Source organism: Panulirus ornatus, chromosome 56 (assembly GCF_036320965.1).
Source record: "Panulirus ornatus isolate Po-2019 chromosome 56, ASM3632096v1, whole genome shotgun sequence".
NCBI lineage: Eukaryota > Metazoa > Arthropoda > Malacostraca > Decapoda > Palinuridae > Panulirus > Panulirus ornatus.
Window position 1 is genome coordinate 12,423,672 of NC_092279.1, and position 14,577 is coordinate 12,438,248.

Genomic DNA, 14,577 nt, shown 5'->3' on the forward strand with positions numbered 1-14,577 from the left:
AAATATGAATAAAAGCAAGTTATTAGGTACAGTAGTGCAAAGAGACTTTAGTTGGGATGTGAGTTTAATGGAGATATCTAGGAGAAAGTGAAGTGTTTTAGATACCTACCTAAGTGTAAATAAGAGGGAATGGAACCAAAGGAGCAGAAGTGAGTCATGGGGTGGGTAAGGGGGAGCACTGAGGTTCTAGGAGAAATGAGGAATATGTGGAAGGAGAGGTCACCATCTGGGAATGCAGAAATGGGTATGTTTGAGGGCAAAGTAGTCCCAGCGATGAGGTATGGATGTGAGACGTGGACTATAAATTTGAATATATTTTTATTATTACTATTATCATTATTATTACCATTAATCATTATTATTATTATTATTATTATTATTATTATTATTATTATTATCATTATAATGGATTTGTATGTAGCATTTATGGATCTGGAGAAGGAATATGATAGAGTTGATAGAGATGCTCTGTGGAAGGTATTAAGAATATATGGTGAGGGTGGCAAGTTGTTAGAAGCAGTGAAAAGTTTTTATCGAGGATGTAAGGCAAGTGTACGTGTAGGAAGAGAGGAAAGTGATTGGTTCTCAGTGAATGTAGGTTTGCGGCAGGGGTGTGTGATGTCTCCATGGTTGTTTAATTTGTTTATGGATGGGGTTGTTAGGGAGGTGAATGCAAGAGTTTTGGAAAGAGGGGCAAGTATGAAGTCTGTTGTGAATGAGAGAGCTTGGGAAGTGAGTCAGTTGTTGTTCGCTGATGATACAGCTCTAGTGGCTGATTCATGTGAGAAACTGCAGAAGCTGGTGACTGAGTTTGGTAAAGTGTGTGAAAGAAGAAAGTTAAGAGTAAATGTGAATAAAAGCAAGGTTTTTAGGTACAGTAGGGTTGAGGGTCAAGTCAATTGAGAGGTAAGTTTGAATGGAGAAAAACTGGAGGAAGTAAAGTGTTTTAGATATCTGGGAGTGGATCTGGCAGCGGATGGAAGCGGAAGTGAATCATAGGGTGGGGGAGGGGGCGAAAATCCTGGGAGCCTTGAAGAATGTGTGGAAGTCGAGAACATTATCTCGGAAAGCAAAAATGGGTATGTTTGAAGGAATAGTGGTTCCAACAATGTTGTATGGTTGCGAGGCGTGGGCTATGGATAGAGTTGTGCGCAGGAGGGTGGATGTGCTGGAAATGAGATGTTTGAGGACAATGTGTGGTGTGAGGTGGTTTGATCGAGTAAGTAATGTAAGGGTAAGAGAGATGTGTGGAAATAAAAAGAGCGTGGTTGAGAGAGCAGAAGAGGGTGTTTTGAAATGGTTTGGGCACATGGAGAGAATGAGTGAGGAAAGATTGACCAAGAGGATATATGTGTCGGAGGTGGAGGGAACGAGGAGAAGTGGGAGACCAAATTGGAGGTGGAAAGATGGAGTTAAAAAGATTTTGAGTGATCGGGGCCTGAACATGCAGGAGGGTGAAAGGCAGGCAAGTTAATAGAGTGAATTGGATCGATGTGGTATAGCGGGGTTGACGTGCTGTCAGTGGATTGAATCAGGGCTTGTGAAGTGTCTGGGGTAAACCATGGAAAGCTGTGTGGGGCCTGGATGTGGAAAGGGAGCTGTGGTTTCGGGCATTATTGCGTGACAGCTAGAGACTAAGTGTGAACGAATGAGGCCTTTGTTGTCCTTTTCTAGCGCTACCCCGCACACATGACGGGGGAGGGGGACGGTATTCCATGTGTGGCGAGGTGGCGATGGGAATGAATAAAGGCAGACAGTGTGAATTGTGTGCATGGGTATATATGTATGTGTCTGTGTGTGTATATATATGTGTACATTGAGATGTATAGGTATGTATATTTGCGTGTGTGGACGTGTATGTATATACATGTGTATGGGGGTGGGTTTGGCCATTTCTTTCGTCTGTTTCCTTGCGCTACCTTGCAAATGCGGGAGACAGCGACAAAGCAAAATAAATAAATAAATAAAATAAATATATATATATATATATATATATATTATCCCTGGGGATAGGGGAGAAAGAATACTTCCCACGTCTTCCCTGCGTGTCATAGAAGGCGACTAAAAGGGAGGGGAGCGGGGGGCTGGAAATCTTCCCCCCCATTTTTTTTTTTTATTTAAATTTTCCAAAGGAAGGAACAGAGAAGGGGGCTGGGTGAGGATGTTTCCTCAGAGGCCCAGTCCTCCGTTTTTAACACTACCTCGCTGAGGCGGGAAATGGTGAATAGTATGAAAAATATATATATATATATGTTTATCCCTGGGGATAGGGGAGAAAGAATACTTCCCACGTATTCTCTGCGTGTCGTAGAAGGCGACTAAAAGGGAAGGGAGCAGGGGGCTGGAAATCCTCCCCTCTTGTTTTTTTTTTTTTTTTTTTTTTTAATTTTCCAAAAGAAGGAACAGAGAAGAGGGCCAGGTGAGGATATTCCCTCAAAGGCCCAGTCCTCTGTTCTTAACGCTACCTCGCTATCGCGGGAAATGGCGAATAGTATGAAAAAAAAAAAAAAAATATATATATATATATATATATATATATATATATATATATATATGGATCATAGGGTGGGGGAGGGGGCGAAAATTTTGGGAGCCTTGAAAAATGTGTGGAAGTCGAGAACATTATCTCGGAAAGCAAAAATGGGTATGTTTGAAGGAATAGTGGTTCCAACAATGTTGTATGGTTGCGAGGCGTGGGCTATGGATAGAGTTGTGCGCAGGAGGATGGATGTGCTGGAAATGAGATGTTTGAGGACAATGTGTGGTGTGAGGTGGTTTGATCGAGTGAGTAACGTAAGGGTAAGAGAGATGTGTGGAAATAAAAAGAGCGTGGTTGAGAGAGCAGAAGAGGGTGTTTTGAAATGGTTCGGGCACATGGAGAGAATGAGTGAGGAGAGATTGACCAAGAGGATATATGTGTCGGAGGTGGAGGGAACGAGGAGAAGAGGGAGACCAAATTGGAGGTGGAAAGATGGAGTGAAAAAGATTTTGTGTGATCGGGGCCTGAACATGCAGGAGGGTGAAAGGAGGGCAAGAAATAGAGTGAATTGGAGCGATGTGGTATACAGGGGTTGAAGTGCTGTCAGTGGATTGAATCAAGGCATGTGAAGCGTCTGGGGTAAACCATGGAAAGCTGTGTAGGTATGTATATTTGCGTGTGTGGACGTGTGTATGTACATGTGTATGGGGGGGGGTTGGGCCATTTCTTTCGTCTGTTTCCTTGCGCTACCTCGCAAACGCGGGAGACAGCGACAAAGTATAAAAAAAAAAAAAAAAAAAAATATATATATATATCATATTCATTTATTTATTTTGCTTTGTCGCTGTCTCCCGTGTTTGTGAGGTAGTGCAAGGAAACAGATGAAAGAAATGGCCCAACCCACCCCCATACACATGTATATATATATACATGTCCACACACGCAAATATACATACCTATACATCTCAATGTACACATATATATACACACACAGACATATACATATATACACATGCACACAATTCACACTGTCTGCCTTTATTCATTCCCATCGCCACCCCGCCACACATGGAATAACATCCCCCTCCCCCTCATGCATGCGAGGTAGCGCTAGAAAAAGACAACAAAGGCCACATTCGTTCACACTCAGTCTCTAGCTGTCATGCAATAATGCCCGAAACCACAGCTCCCCTTCCACATCCAGGCCCCACAGAACTTTCCATGGTTTACCCCAGACGCTGCCAAAACATGCACATATACATACATATACACTTACATATGTACACATGTACATATTCATACTTGCTGGCCTTCATTCATTCCTGGCACTACCCTACCCCACAGGAAACAGCATCGCTACTCCTTGCTTCAGTGAGGTACTGCCAGGAAAACAGACAAAAAAGGCTACATTTGTTCTCACTCACTCTCTAGCTGTCATGTGTAATGCACCAAAACCACAGCTCCCCATCCATATCCAGGCCCCATAGACCTTCCCATGGTAAAGAATTTACTTACACTCTACCACAGTCTGAATGTAAGAGCATTGGCGGCCATTCTGAAGTGGTGTGTGAGAAGTGCGATGTGCTCCTGTAAGTGCCTGGTGGTGGTGTTGGTGACAAGGCTCTTCTCCCTTAACAGGTCCCGCAGTCCAGGGAAGGTGTCCCACGTGTATGCGTTAATAGAGCTGGGTGCCAGAAACACGTGACTGTGGAAGGGTTATTGTAGGATGAGTGTACCATGCTTGGCTGGGTCTTGCATTCTCTCCCTCCATCCTTACTTCCCTCCTGGCTGCCTCCCTTCTCTTTCCTACTGTCTTACCTCCTCCTTTTGTAATCCCCTATTCCCTGTCTCTTACCCTGCTTGCCTGACTGCCTTTCTCTTGCTTCTTCCACTCCTCTTTCCTTCTCCCTTTTTTCTTTCTGCCTTTTCACCTTACTCTTGCTATTTTCTCTCTCTCTCTCTCTCTCTCTCTCTCTCTCTCTCTCTCTCTCTCTCTCTCTCTCTCTTCTCTAATGTATCAAGTAACAACACCTCTGGGTCTGTCCAGGCAGAGCCACAGCCATAAGTTACTCACTTGAGGAGAGGTCGTCCTGGGAGGCCTTGTGGGGTAAGAAGGGCACGGTCCAGCAGCATCATGGCATCATTATAACGCCTTAGGGTCAAGGGACTGTCCACATCAGGTGATAGGCAAGAGAAATTACATAAAATAGTAATATATCATATTCATAAATAGCAATAAAATACTATACAGACAACATTTTTCTTCAACTCTGAAAGATTTGAGTAATGGCAAGATGATTGTTTGTGATTATCATTTATGTACTACAGGAAAAAATGTTTACACTCATTTTGCTCCAACTCTTAATCATGTAGTACAAATACCATGTCTTAACCACGTGTATATATACACATGCTCACCTCTACTTATATTAGGTACCCCTTCATCGACTTGCCCATGAAAGGAAAGGGTAAGCAGCCAGGCTGGATGTGGAACCAGTTGCTGCGCATAGAATTTGAACATAGGCCCATCAGATTAGAAGGTCACAATGCTAACCACTGCACTACAGAGGCTCATAAGCTATTAAAACTTTGAAAATACCTTACACCACCCTTTTGGTGTATTCATACTTCCTGCATGTATCATGAGCAAGTAACTGTGCACACTCATCAAGATGAAGTTATATGCTGTGGACCTCTGCATGACTGTCTATCATTACAAAACCCACCACTTTCATTTGAATATGAATAACAGTAAATAATTAAAGCATTAAGAAAAGAACCTGTTTTAGTCATGCTGGCTTAAACTTCCAGAGGTTAGTATTCACCTGCACTAGAGTGTACCTACAATGAGATTTAGCCAAAATGGCAGGAATATTGCAAAGCACACATCACACACCTTCCTTGATAGATAAGACTATTCTTCCTAGCTGCCACTTGCATTACATATTCAGTGATTCTTGGATCATCTGGGACTGATTTCAACCAAATGTCAAGTTTGCTTTTAAACATTTCTGTAGCTGTTCCATACATGTTTCTTCTTTCTCATGGTAATACACAGAATAATCGCTCTAGCTTCCTGGTTAGTCTCTCATATATTTACATTCAATTAATTTTCAGTATGTTCCACAGTGTTCTTGAAGACTTAACATCTCTGTATCTTCCCCACTGAGAGGCTTTCAGGTTTAACACATTTTCTGTTATACCTTTACTTTATCACTATGCATAGATCATCATATACAGTATCTTATTTTCTTCTTCTGGGCTATGTAGTTGCAGTTCTTTCAGCCTTTTATGGCAGTTCATATGTTCAATCCCCTCGATTCTACTTCTGAAGTACCCGTGAATTCTTCCTAATATGTTCATTTCTAAGTGTTTCATTGGTGACCATACAACAAAACAGCATTCAATTTTGCCTCTTATATATATACATCAGAATCATACCAACCATCGCTTGACACTTGTCTATATGCCCTATGAAATCTAACTTCTCAATTATGAAGGCAAGCAAATCTTTAACGTTTCTCCCACTTTCTATCACTTTCCTTGTTGGGCCTTTATATGGTATCACTATATGATTCAATATTTACTACATTTTCTGACATTCATTCGTCTTTATTGTAGGTGTTTCATGCATCTTTCTTTTAGTGACAAAGAGATCAAGTTCATAGAAATTATGGGTAATGACTTTTGACCTCCAGAGAATGTTAAGTGACAACCTGAAGTGAAAAACAAATGGAAAAAATATAATGTCAAAGCGTCTCAACATTGCTAGCCCATTAATGAAAGACTGGTGTGATATTTTATCACTGGAAAGAAAAAGAAATAAACATGGATAAGATATATAATCCACTTTCTAACATGAGACATTACTTGCGCATACTTCATTCTTGACACAGCAAATTATTAGGAAGACATAAATAACTGAGCAATAGCCTCATCTACACATACATCTCAGTCATGTAAAATATACCAACATTAGGACCCATCATCCAGTCAGGCCCTACAGAGTGCTCCAAATTTATCTTGAACACATCATCTGCCTTGATACAGCCCAGATATATCACCACTGCCTCCTAATTACCACATTGTTCCAACTCATTCAACCCAACACATGCCTCTCACCTTCCTCAATGTTCAAACTCCAAATACACAAGCCCCTTTCATTCTATCCTTCCAACTCATCTTCAGTCTTCTCCTCCCCCTTTTTTCCTCTACTGCCAACACAAAGATCTTTGTCAACCTTTCTTCACTTCTTTTGTACCCCCAAACCATTTCAACATACACTCATCACCACACCTTTCTCTCAACATTATTTATTAAACAATCAACCTACCTCACACTACATATCAGAAATTTCATTTTTAACATATCAATCCTTTTCCTTTCCTTTGCATTCAAGGCCCAAGACATCCATACAATGCTGTCAGAACTACTGTACCTGCAGAACATATACATCTTTAATCTCCCAGACTTGGACCTGTCCTTCCACAGAATTTACAGTATTTTTTTTTTTTTTTGTAAATTCAAGAGCAATCTCTAAAAATCATGCAAACTGAATTAACTTTTTAATACAATGTACATTATGATATGATACTGAACCTGGCTTAACCTTTAACTGTTGATAGCCATTAAATGCATCATTATACATACATGCATTCTGTGCTTAAACTAAACTGACTTAAACACAAGTAAAAAATATTTCTACTTACTCTTTCAAGTTGGCAGAATCCAGTTCTTTTATGAATTTTGTTTTAGCACTTTGTAATTCCTCAATACTTAGCCTCAAGGACTCTGTTGAAATAACATATTACCAGCCATGGATTTGATAAGATCAACATAAAAGGTGAGTCTGGAAAAGTTATGCCAGACACAGCATTCAGTCAAGAAGTTAATGAGTTTTAAGATTTCATGAGTAGCTTATTTGAATAAAAACCTTAAAAAATGCCATCATTAAACAAGTCTATGTGAGGCATGGACCAATGGACCAGACAAAGATGACAACAACAATATTTTGAGTTTTGTATATGCATTCTCATATCCATTTGAAGGTCACTTCTAAACACACACATGCACACACTAAGACATACCAAGATCCTCCTGGAAATGAGTCACTTGACCTATCTCAATCGGATAAGCCAAGAAAGGGGAAAGGGCTAGCTAATGAGCAATGAGGATAAGAGGAGGTGTGTAGGTGTAGGTCTGGGGTAAGCAATGGAAAGGTCTGTGGGGCCTGGATGCAGATGGGGAGTTGTGGTTTCAGTGCATTACACATGACAACTAGAGACTGAATGCGCGTGTATTCCTGGTGCCACCTCAATGAAGCAGGGGTAGTAAAGCTGTTTTCCTGAGGGGCAGGGTAGCGACAGGACTGGATGAAGGCAAGCAAGTATGAACATGTACGTGTATGTATGTAATGTCTGTGTTTGTGTATGTATATGTATGTATATGTGCGTATGTGGGCATTTATGTGTGTGTGTACATATATATGTATATATATATATATATGATAGAGATGCTCTGTGGAAGGTATTAAGAATATATGGTGTGGGAGGCAAGTTGTTAGAAGCAGTGAAAAGTTTTTATCAAGGATGTAAGGCATGTGTACGTGTAGGAAGAGAGGAAAGTGATTGGTTCTCAGTGAATGTAGGTTTGCGGCAGGGGTGTGTGATGTCTCCATGGGTGTTTAATTTGTTTATGGATGGGGTTGTTAGGGAGGTAAATGCAAGAGTTTTGGAAAGAGGGACAAGTATGAAGTCTGTTGGGGATGAGAGAGCTTGGGAAGTGAGTCAGTTGTTGTTCGCTGATGATACAGCGATGGTGGCTGATTCATGTGAGAAACTGCAGAAGCTGGTGATTGAGTTTGGTAAAGTGTGTGAAAGAAGAAAGTTAAGAGTAAATGTGAATAAGAGCAAGGTAATTAGGTACAGTAGGGTTGAGGGTCAAGTCAATTGGGAGGTAAGTTTGAATGGAGAAAAACTGGAGGAAGTAAAGTGTTTTAGATATCTGGGAGTGGATCTGGCAGCGGATGGAACCATGGAAGCGGAAGTAGATCATAGGGTGGGGGAGGGGGCGAAAATCCTGGGAGCCTTGAAGATTGTGTGGAAGTCGAGAACATTATCTCGGAAAGCAAAAATGGGTATGTTTGAAGGAGTAGTGGTTCCAACAATGTTGTATGGTTGCGAGGCGTGGGCTATGGATAGAGTTGTGCGCAGGAGGATGGATGTGCTGGAAATGAGATGTTTGAGGACAATGTGTGGTGTGAGGTGGTTTGATCGAGTAAGTAACTGACAGCACGTCAACCCCGGTATACCACATCGATCCAATTCACTCTATTCCTTGCCCTCCTTTCACCCTCCTGCATGTTCAGGCCCCGATCACTCAAAATCTTTTTCACTCCATCTTTCCACCTCCAATTTGGTCTCCCACATCTCCTCGTTCCCTCCACCTCCGACACATATATCCTCTTGGTCAATCTTTCCTCACTCATTCTCTCTATGTGCCCAAACCATTTCAAAACACCCTCTTCTGCTCTCTCAACCATGCTCTTTTTATTTCCACACATCTCTCTTACCCTTACATTACTTACTCGATCAAACCACCTCACACCACACATTGTCCTCAAACATCTCATTTCCAGCACATCCACCATCCTGCGCACAACTCTATCCATAGCCCACGCCTCGCAACCATACAACATTGTTGGAACCACTATTCCTTCAAACATACCCATTTTTGCTTTCCGAGATAATGTTCTCGACTTCCAAACATTCTTCAAGGCTCCCAGGATTTTCGCCCCCTCACCCACCCTATGATTCACTTCCGCTTCCATGGTTCCATATGCTGGCAGATCCACTTCCAGATATCTAAAACACTTTATTTCCTCCAGTTTTTCTCCATATATATATATATACATATATATATATATATATATATATATATATATACATATTTTTTTTTTTTTTTATACTTTGTCGCTGTCTCCCGCGTTTGCGAGGTAGCGCAAGGAAACAGACGAAAGAAATGGCCCAACCCCCCCCATACACATGTACATACACACGTCCACACACGCAAATATACATACCTACACAGCTTTCCATGGTTTACCCCAGACGCTTCACATGCCTTGATTCAATCCACTGACAGCACGTCAACCCCTGTATACCACATCGCTCCAATTCACTCTATTCCTTGCCCTCCTTTCACCCTCCTGCATGTTCAGGCCCCGATCACACAAAATCCTTTTCACTCCATCTTTCCACCTCCAATTTGGTCTCCCTCTTCTCCTCGTTCCCTCCACCTCCGACACATATATCCTCTTGGTCAATCTTTCCTCACTCATTCTCTCCATGTGCCCAAACCATTTCAAAACACCCTCTTCTGCTCTCTCCACCACGCTCTTTTTATTTCCACACATCTCTCTTACCCTTACGTTACTTACTCGATCAAACCACCTCACACCACACATTGTCCTCAAACATCTCATTTCCAGCACATCCATCCTCCTACGCACAACTCTATCCATAGCCCACGCCTCGCAACCATACAACATTGTTGGAACCTACTATTCCTTCAAACATACCCATTTTTGCTTTCCGGGATAATGTTCTCGACTTCCACACATTTTTCAAGGCTCCCAAAATTTTCGCCCCCTCCCCCACCCTATGATCCACTTCCGCTTCCATGGTTCCATCCGCTGACAGATCCACTCCCAGATATCTAAAACACTTCACTTCCTCCAGCCTCTCACCATTCAAACTCACCTCCCAATTGACTTGACCCTCAACCCTACTGTACCTAATAACCTTGCTCTTATTGACATTTACTCTTAACTTTCTTCTTCCACACACTTTACCAAACTCCGTCACCAGCTTCTGCAGTTTCTCACATGAATCCGCCACCAGCGCTGTATCATCAGCGAACAACAACTGACTCACTTCCCAAGCTCTCTCATCCCCAACAGACTTCATACTTGCCCCTCTTTCCAAAACTCTTGCATTTACCTCCCTAACAACCCCATCCATAAACAAATTAAACAACCATGGAGACATCACACACCCCTGCCGCAAACCTACATTCACTGAGAACCAATCACTTTCCTCTCTTCCTACACGTACACATGCCTTACATCCTCGATAAAAACTTTTCACTGCTTCTAACAACTTGCCTCCCACACCATATATTCTTAATACCTTCCACAGAGCATCTCTATCAACTCTATCATATGCCTTCTCCAGATCCATAAATGCTACATACAAATCCATTTGCTTTTCTAAGTATTTCTCACATACATTCTTCAAAGCAAACACCTGATCCACACATCCTCTACCACTTCTGAAACCACACTGCTCTTCCCCAATCTGATGCTCTGTACATGCCTTCACCCTCTCAATCAATACCCTCCCATATAATTTACCAGGAATACTCAACAAACTTATACCTCTGTAATTTGAGCACTCACTCTTATCCCCTTTGCCTTTGTACAATGGCACTATGCAAGCATTCCGCCAATCCTCAGGCACCTCACCATGAGTCATACATACATTAAATAACCTTACCAACCAGTCAACAATACAGTCACCCCCTTTTTTAATAAATTCCACTGCAATACCATCCAAACCTGCTGCCTTGCCGGCTTTCATCTTCCGCAAAGCTTTTACTACCTCTTCTCTGTTTACCAAATCATTTTCCCTAACCCTCTCACTTTGCACACCACCTCGACCCAAACACCCTATATCTGCCACTCTGTCATCAGACACATTCAACAAACCTTCAAAATACTCATTCCATCTCCTTCTCACATCACCACTACTTGTTATCACCTCCCCATTTACGCCCTTCACTGAAGTTCCCATTTGCTCCCTTGTCTTACGCACCCTATTTACCTCCTTCCAGAACATCTTTTTATTCTCCCTAAAATTTACTGATAGTCTCTCACCCCAACTCTCATTTGCCCTTTTTTTCACCTCTTGCACCTTTCTCTTGACCTCCTGTCTCTTTCTTTTATACTTCTCCCACTCAATTGCATTTTTTCCCTGCAAAAATCGTCCAAATGCCTCTCTCTTCTCTTTCACTAATACTCTTACTTCTTCATCCCACCACTCACTACCCTTTCTAAACAGCCCACCTCCCACTCTTCTCATGCCACAAGCATCTTTTGCGCAATCCATCACTGATTCCCTAAATACATCCCATTCCTCCCCCACTCCCCTTACTTCCATTGTGCTCACCTTTTTCCATTCTGTACACAGTCTCTCCTGATACTTCTTCACACAGGTCTCCTTCCCAAGCTCACTTACTCTCACCACCTTCTTCACCCCAACATTCACTCTTCTTTTCTGAAAACCCATACTAATCTTCACCTTAGCCTCCACAAGATAATGATCAGACATCCCTCCAGTTGCACCTCTCAGCACATTGACATCCAAAAGTCTCTCTTTCGCCCGCCTGTCCATTAACACGTAATCCAATAACGCTCTCTGGCCATCTCTCCTACTTACATAAGTATACTTATGTATATCTTGCTTTTTAAACCAGGTATTCCCGATCATCAGTCCTTTTTCAGCACATAAATCTACAAGCTCTTCACCATTTCCATTTACAGCACTGAACACCCCATGCATACCAATTATTCCCTCAACTGCCACATTACTCACCTTTGCATTCAAATCACCCATCACTATAACCCGGTCTCGTGCATCAAAACCGCTAACACACTCATTTAGCTGTTCCCAAAACACTTGCCTCTCATGATCTTTCTTCTCATGCCCAGGTGCATATGCACCAATAATCACCCACCTCTCTCCATCAACTTTCAATTTTACCCATATTAATCGAGAATTTACTTTCTTACATTCTATATACATATATATATATATATATATATATATATATATATATATATTATATTTTCATTTTTTTTTATTATACTTTGTCGCTGTCTCCCGCGTTTGCGAGGTAGCGCAAGGAAACAGACGAAAGAAATGGCCCAACCCCCCCATACACATGTATATACATACGTCCACACACACAAATATACATACCTACACAGCTTTCCATGGTATACCCCAGACGCTTCACATGCCTTGATTCAATCCACTGACAGCACGTCAACCCCTGTATACCACATCGCTCCAATTCACTCTATTCCTTGCCCTCCTTTCACCCTCCTGCATGTTCAGGCCCCAATCACACAAAATCTTTTTCACTCCATCTTTCCACCTCCAATTTGGTCTCCCTCTTCTCCTCGTTCCCTCCACCTCCGACACATATATCCTCTTCGTCAATCTTTCCTCACTCATTCTCTCCATGTGCCCAAACCACTTCAAAACACCCTCTTCTGCTCTCTCAACCACGCTCTTTTTATTTCCACACATCTCTCTTACCCTTACGTTACTCACTCGATCAAACCACCTCACACCACACATTGTCCTCAAACATCTCATTTCCAGCACATTCATCCTCCTGCGCACAACTCTATCCATAGCCCACGCCTCGCAACCATACAACATTGTTGGAACCACTATTCCTTCAAACATACCCATTTTTGCTTTCCGAGATAATGTTCTCGACTTCCACACATTCTTCAAGGCCCCCAGAATTTTCGCCCCCTCCCCCACCCTATGATCCACTTCCACTTCCATATATATATATATGGTTTCGGGCATTATTGCATGACAGCTAGAGACTGAGTGTGAACGAATGGGGCCTTTGTTGTCTTTTCCTAGTGCTACCTCGCACACATGAGGGGGGAGGGGGATGGTATTCCACGTATGGCGAGGTGGAGATGGGAATGAATAAAGGCAGACAGTGTGAACTGTGTGAATGGGTATATATGTATGTGTCTGTGTGTGTATATGTATGTGTACATTGAGATGTATATGTATGTATAATTGCGTGTGTGGACGTGTATGTATATACATGTGTCTGGGGGTGGGTTGGGCCATTTCTTTCGTCTGTTTCCTTGCGCTACCTCGCAAATGCAGGAGACAGCGACAAAGCAAAATAAATAAATAATAATATATATATATATATAGCACTATCTCGCACACATGAGGGGGGAGGGGGATGTTATTCCATGTGTGGCGAGGTGGTGATGGGAATAAATAAAGGCAGACAGTACGAATTATGTACATGTGTATATATGTATATGTCTGTGTGTGTATATATATGTGTACATTGAGATGTATAGGTATATATATATATTCGCGCTGTGGACGTGTATGTATATGCATGTGTATGGGGGTGGGTTGGGCCATTTTTTTCGTGTTTCCTTGCGCTACCTCGCAAACGCGGGAGACAGCGACAAAGCAAAATAAATAAATAAATGAATATATATAACAAGTAGTGATAACAAGTAGTGGCGATGTGAGAAGGAGATGGAGTGAGTATTTTGAAGGTTTGTTGAATGTGTTTGATGATAGAGTGGCAGATATAGGGTGTTTTGGTCGAGGTGGTGTGCAAAGTGAGAGGGTTAGGGAAAATGATTTGGTAAAAAGAGAAGAAGTAGTGAAAGCTTTGCGGAAGATGAAAGCCGGCAAGGCAGCAGGTTTGGATGGTATTGCAGTGGAATTTATTAAAAAAGGGGGTGACTGTATTGTTGACTGGTTGGTAAAGGTTATTTAATGTATGTATGACTCATGGTGAGATGCCTGAGGATTGGCGGAATGCGTGCATAGTGCCATTGTACAAAGGCAAAGGGGATAAGAGTGAGTGCTCAAATTACAGAGGTATAAGTTTGTTGAGTATTCCTGGTAAATTATATGGGAGGGTATTGATTGAGAGGGTGAAGGCATGTACAGAGCATCAGATTGGGGAAGAGCAGTGTGGTTTCAGAAGTGGTAGAGGATGTGTAGATCAGGTGTTTGCTTTGAAGAATGTATGTGAGAAATACTTAGAAAAGCAAATGGATTTGTATGTAGCATTTATGGATCTGGAGAAGGCATATGATAGAGTTGATAGAGATGCTCTGTGGAAGGTATTAAGAATATATGGTGTGGGAGGAAATTTGTTAGAAGCAGTGAAAAGTTTTTATCGAGGATGTAAGGCATGTGTGCGTGTAGGAAGAGAGGAAAGTGATTGGTTCTCAGTGAATGTAGGTT

At 41.9% G+C, this 14,577-nt stretch overlaps 1 protein-coding gene across 6 annotated transcripts in view; it reads right to left on the bottom strand.

Annotated features, from left to right (window-relative positions):
* The window catches only part of LOC139765896 (N-acetylated-alpha-linked acidic dipeptidase 2-like), a 119,633-nt gene that overhangs the window by 37,410 nt on the left and 67,646 nt on the right, over nucleotides 1-14,577 (bottom strand). For 3 of the 6 annotated variants that reach the window (XM_071693828.1, XM_071693829.1, XM_071693830.1), the window contains exons 14-16: nucleotides 7,189-7,270; nucleotides 4,554-4,646; nucleotides 3,995-4,184 (exon numbers count right to left, since the gene is read on the bottom strand). In XM_071693828.1, coding sequence (XP_071549929.1) covers nucleotides 3,998-4,184; nucleotides 4,554-4,646; nucleotides 7,189-7,270 — 362 coding nt within the window. In that variant the 3' untranslated portion in view covers nucleotides 3,995-3,997. Of the gene's footprint in view, nucleotides 1-3,994; nucleotides 4,185-4,553; nucleotides 4,647-4,897; nucleotides 4,980-7,188; nucleotides 7,271-14,577 lie in introns of those variants that run through there. The other 3 variants (XM_071693832.1, XM_071693831.1, XM_071693833.1) reach the window with 2 other exon arrangements.